This window comes from Rhamphochromis longiceps, linkage group LG10 (assembly GCF_057381845.1).
Source record: "Rhamphochromis longiceps isolate RC_006_pf linkage group LG10, R_longiceps_female_GT1.1, whole genome shotgun sequence".
Lineage (NCBI taxonomy): Eukaryota > Metazoa > Chordata > Actinopteri > Cichliformes > Cichlidae > Rhamphochromis > Rhamphochromis longiceps.
In genome coordinates this window covers 27,361,745-27,367,138 of record NC_140566.1, presented here as the reverse complement: position 1 = coordinate 27,367,138, position 5,394 = coordinate 27,361,745, and the positions used below count along the sequence as shown (strand labels likewise).

Genomic DNA, 5,394 nt, shown 5'->3' with positions numbered 1-5,394 from the left:
TCATACGTCATGTCTGTGTGGTTATGTTTGGTTCCTTGTCTAGTCTGTCATGTGTGTTAGGCCTGTTAAGTTGTGTTGTCGTGTCTAAGTCTGCATGTTTCCTGTTTTATTTTGAAAAGGGTCTTGTGTTCTGTGTTCATGTGGTTAGTTTTACTCTTCCCTGTGCATCATTATGTTTATCCTAGTCAGCTGTTTCCTCATGTGTCTCCACTTCCCCTATTTAAGTCCTCTGTTTTCTGAATGTCATTGTCGGGTTGTCTGTTATCCCCACCATAGTCATAGTCATAGTCATAGTCCTTGTCCTTCATAGTATTTGTTTCTTAGTGTGTTTTTAGTTTGCTTAGGGTTCCTTGTTTAACCCCTGCAATCATCCAAATAAAGGATCACTTTCTGTTTAAACCTGCAACACCTCGTCCACATCTGCTTTTGGGTCCTGTTTCAAAAAACACACCGGCGCACCCCGCCGTGACAGTCACCTATACAGTACTGCAATCATGATGATAAATTGTACCTGTCAATTCAGTTTCCAGTGTAGTTGTACATTTCCTTCAGTAGTAAAGGTGGTCCTGACACATTCAAGGGATTAACATAAAGTATTTATATATATCATGTATTTATTTAGAAACTTTGAATATTACACATTTTCCTTTGATAAGGCAGGTTAAATGAACTCCAGAAAGATGGTGTTACTGCAAACATTCCAGCTCTCATAATGGCATACATTTACAGTGAATTCATATAATAAATGACACAGAATTTCTAGTAGGCCCACTATTATACAATATTAAGGATCAGGAGAGACAAAGAGAGAGAGAGAAAAGACTGGCTTCAACTGAAAGCCTCTCTTGGAAGATTTCTCAATTTATTACATCTCAGAGAATACATTATAAATACTCAAAAATTAAAATACTGTATTAGCGCCAAAGAGTTACGTTAAAGACACTTGAAAGGAAAAAAGAAAAAATCTTATGTGCATAACTACAGCAAAAAGGTTTTGCATCCTGTCAGGCTAACTAGAGCTACCTACAGATGTCTATCAGACATTGGAGGACAGTACTTTATGCAAATATGCTAAGTCACTTGATTGAAGGAAAAATACTACAGCAAACAAATAAGCCGTTGTCTATAGCCTATGTGCAGCTTTGCACTGCCTAACAGCACCACAACATCCATTATAGACTAACTACATACTGGTAGTGTGTCAGAGGACATGCCAAGGAAGATCAGCGAGCCATTATGGTCTGTGTTATCTCACCAGCTCTCAATAATTTAAGCACAACGATGTGCACATCCCTGGGAGGATTTAAAGTTTCAACATATTTGAGGTTTAAACAACATTTTAGGGCTGGGGGGGAAAGGGGAAAGAGGGAGGCCCAAAAGTCAAAGCAGGCAAATACTTTACATAGTCCCAAAAGGAGTTGGCTAAATAGTGGTGTTTTAGGGAGGAGTGTGGCATCACAGCTAATCTGTGTGTCCGTGAAATGTTACCTCTAGGCCTATTCTGCTCAGTATTCTGCATTTTTTTCCTAATTCATCTACAAGCAGCAGAGGGGTGTGGGAGTTCTTTGTGCCTTATTGCTTTTCCTGTTTATTCCACAGTCTCGTTCCCTGAAGTTGCACTAAGTTAACAGTCAAGAGAAACTGTCTCGTGCAGCGCCTGTTTGTCCTCCGCCTCCACGTCCCCGCTCTCCGCGCTCTCCGCGCTCTGACACGAGAGCTTCTCCTCACATCTCACTGGTCGGACGATGACGCACGGCCTCACGGGCTCCCCGCTCGCCCCGGCGCGCGCGGGGTTGCGACTGTCGCGCTCGTACTCCTCCTGCGCGCGTTGGATCTTCCTATTCCGAAGCTTCCTCTTGTGGAAGTGGAAGGTTGCCAGGGAAACGAGGACGATCCCCACGAGCACGGCCACCAGCACGAGAAGCGCGAGGGTGGAGGAGAACGGCGGAAATAGGCTGAGCTGCTCCGCGCAGGTGCCGTTACTGGCCTGGAACCCCCCGTGACAGCGGTGCAGCGGCACCGACAGCCCCGAGGCCTCGGCGGTTCTTGCTGTCATCCCGGCCACTCCAAGTCTCACTGACCCCTGTACCCTTCGTGCTCTCCGGGCTCAGCGCGGTGACACCGGCCCGCGCATGTGGTTACCTGCACCGAAAAGAAGACACACGAGACCCGCTTGATCAGCTCCAGTGGAGGCAGAACATTAGAAACCCGCCCTCCAGTTTCCCCATTAGCTGATCCATTCTACATTAACAAAACCAAACCGAGACAATTAAGATGGCAAGTGGCACTGTGATGGCACTGTGATGGCACTGAATCCCAGTGTTAGATGAAATGTGCCAACTCCTAACAGATAATACGCCCAGGTCAGGTTGAAAATAAATGAATGAATTAAATTCGGACGTTGCTTTGAATGTAAGACACAGCAGAAGTCGGGACAATACATCAGCTATTGTAATGTGTAGGCCTTCGAGATTTAGACCCAACAGAAGCCCTTTTCTGCGCTCCACGCAGCAGCGTTTTAAGATAAGAATGTCATCTTTACGCAGAGTATAATAATCTGCATCAGCTCAGGCAGGTAGGCTATATTTAAACAGGAGGAGGAAAAAAGCTGGAGTCTTACCTGATAAAACAGTCAGTGCGGGAAGCGGTCCGTGAGTGGCGAGCCGATGTGTGTAAATGGGAAAACTGGATCGCGGTGACGCATTTCATACAATGTGATGCTGCTGCTGCTGCCGAGCTCCGATCATTCAGGACGCTTTGATTGCCGCAATCCGCTCAGTCTGCATCTAGGACGGCGCTTTCCCCCAGCTAAATATCTCAGGTAGAGAGGGAAACTCCCTCACTATGCATCAAAGTGGGCTTTTCAAAAATGCGATTAGAATAGAGCTGTGTCTGGTTTTCCTGGAAAAGCGTCCCTCCTCCTCCAGCCGTCCGCTGCTCCACTCAGCATCTGAATGAAGAGCTGCAGCTGCATTAAAGGTCTCCTATACCAGTCAGCTGGCAGGGTTGTTTGTTCCCCCCCCCTCTTCACCCTGAGATGTAATTTATGTATTAACATGACCCCGGTGCGTGCGCTTCATTCCAATCAGCAAACTAATAAACACTAATCATCCTGGTGACTAAATAAGGAGGAAAATTAGCTATCAGTGGCATTCCTGAGGGTGTGGTCAGTCAAATGCTGCAAACCTACATGCTATGAAGATTTTAAGCTTCTTTATAATAACAGAAATTGCATTCATTTGTAGGTCTGTGCATGCTGTGAGGATTTCATTTGCTTCTAAAGTTGCTAGAAAGCTCCACACCTACACTTGTTACCATGAGACTTTATGGGATTTGTGCTCGGAGAACATCTCTGTGCATTTATCACAGATCTACAGCTGAAAATCAGTTTAACTCTTCATTAAATCAAGCTGTCGCAGGTGTAACTCTGCTAAGTAAACACTTTGGAAATCAATATCTGCTTCAGTGTGTGGGTTCTGGGGGCAAATACATGATCTTCACACTGCTGAAGTTTTATATCAGCCTAGAACAGCCAGATACAGTTAGCCCTCTAAATATGGATTGCAGGTTTTGGTGGCGATGGACCAAAATTCCACTGAACTGTTTTTTTTGTTTAAATCTGTGGCATGAAAAGTAAAGGTAGAAGGGAGTCTGACTGGTCCTAGCAAGGCGTAAGTAATACAATTTTTGTAAGTTTTCTTTGCAAGTTTTTCACCATAAAAGTGACTACCGAGTGTATTTCTTTGTGGATTTTTTTTAGTGCAATTAGGATCATAATTATCCTGATGAAAGTTCACTTTCTGGTTCAGCTTTAATTTGATACAGATATAATCTCATTATGCTCAAGCAGAATTTGTAGTTCAATCAGAGACTGACACTTTTCCAGTTCAGGTTTTGTCCAGCTCTCATAATGGGCTTCTTAATGGCTCGCCTCCCACGACAATAAAATCTGTGCACAGTCTTTCTGATTGAGATACCTGCCCAACCTATGAAGACATTTAGGATTGCTCATCACTTCTGGTAGATTCTTCTTGCCGTTTACGTGCTATTAGACAATCATTTGAAATATACCTCACTTGGTAGAATGATTTATCCACGAAGACACCCACAGCTCATTTTCTCTGGAGGTTGTTGATAAAAAACGTTTAGCAGACTCTTGAACCTTTGATTCAGACTTTCTGCATTTGAATTTGTGATAAACGTCAGGCTTTTTTGTTCACTCTTATCTATGTAATAACTCTTTTACATTATGACTAAAAAAAACTAACATTTTGTTGATTTTTGACACCTTCTACTACTGTTTCAAAGAAATTCAGGTGTTTATTAGTTCAAATATATTTTTATTTTTTTCACATGACTGTAGAAACAGTTTACAAAAAAAGCCTCTAATTGAAATCACGACCGAGATAAGCTCAACTCCCTGACTGGAAGATTACTGCAGGCATTGTGACACAAACTCCAAATATAGAAGTGTGGGTGAAGAAGAAGTGAGGAGACGCTTCTACAACGAGGACACCTCGACCTACTGAGACTTTAAAGCATTGTGAGAATATGCCGTATGCCACTAATACTGCTTTCTCATGCAAACAGTGGGCTTCTGTTTTATTTCATGATGAGCGTAGTCCCATTTTTCTTTTGTTTCGTAACGCTGATAATCTGCAGCCTTGTATCTCAGCTTGAGGGTTTGAGTTCGTAGTGTGAAAAGTGGTAATTTATGCACAGTAAACATTATGCTGTCTATTTGTGAGGTTTAACAGGCAATAAACTTCACACCCTCCCTGTGTTGCTAGACTGTTGTCATTCAAATGAATGAGAGGGCTTCACTTTTTCGCACTGTTCTCAAATTGGTGTGAACACAGCTTTAAAAGTCACTCAGCCTTTGATACAATATCATTGCCAGGCTGGTACATTATTTTGCAATGTAATCACCATATGTCTGCTGTTCAACTCAAAGGCAGGGAGAGGAACGATGAAATGATTGCTGGAATGATTAAAAAAAATATTAAGAAGCAGGAGCTGCTGTGCAGCCCTTTGGTGTTCATTAACCTTTGAAATGCTGGATCAGTTACTCAAACTGGATTCGAGGCCTCAGATTACATCTGTGCCATCAGAGTGTTGCAGACTGCTTTATTAAGGATGCTAATAACGTCAACAGGATGCCCCATAGGGGAAATGAAATGTTTTATTATTTATAAAGGCAACCTTTATTAATATTTTCCAGCGCCATGTTTATACCTGAATTCTACTGGAGTAGCTGTGCATGATTCCATGATTGACACAATTTTTTTTATAATCTTTATTTATATAATTCAAGGCCTTCATCCAACTCATCATTGTCCCCTCTGTTAGAGGAGTTGTTGTTACTTCTTTTTAGCCAGCTTTCTTCTGATTGGC

At 42.6% G+C, this 5,394-nt stretch overlaps 1 protein-coding gene across 1 annotated transcript; it reads right to left on the bottom strand.

The window, feature by feature from the left end:
- Window positions 1–618: 618 nt before the first annotated feature.
- Window positions 619–2,949, bottom strand: LOC146661070 (uncharacterized protein C11orf87 homolog). Its single transcript, XM_085419685.1, has 2 exons — window positions 2,621–2,949; window positions 619–2,142 (listed from the first exon to the last, which is right to left on the bottom strand). The coding sequence occupies exon 2, from the start codon at window positions 2,054–2,056 to the stop codon at window positions 1,625–1,627; it is 432 nt and encodes a 143-aa protein (XP_085275811.1). The 5' UTR covers window positions 2,057–2,142; window positions 2,621–2,949; the 3' UTR covers window positions 619–1,624.
- Window positions 2,950–5,394: the final 2,445 nt, after the last annotated feature.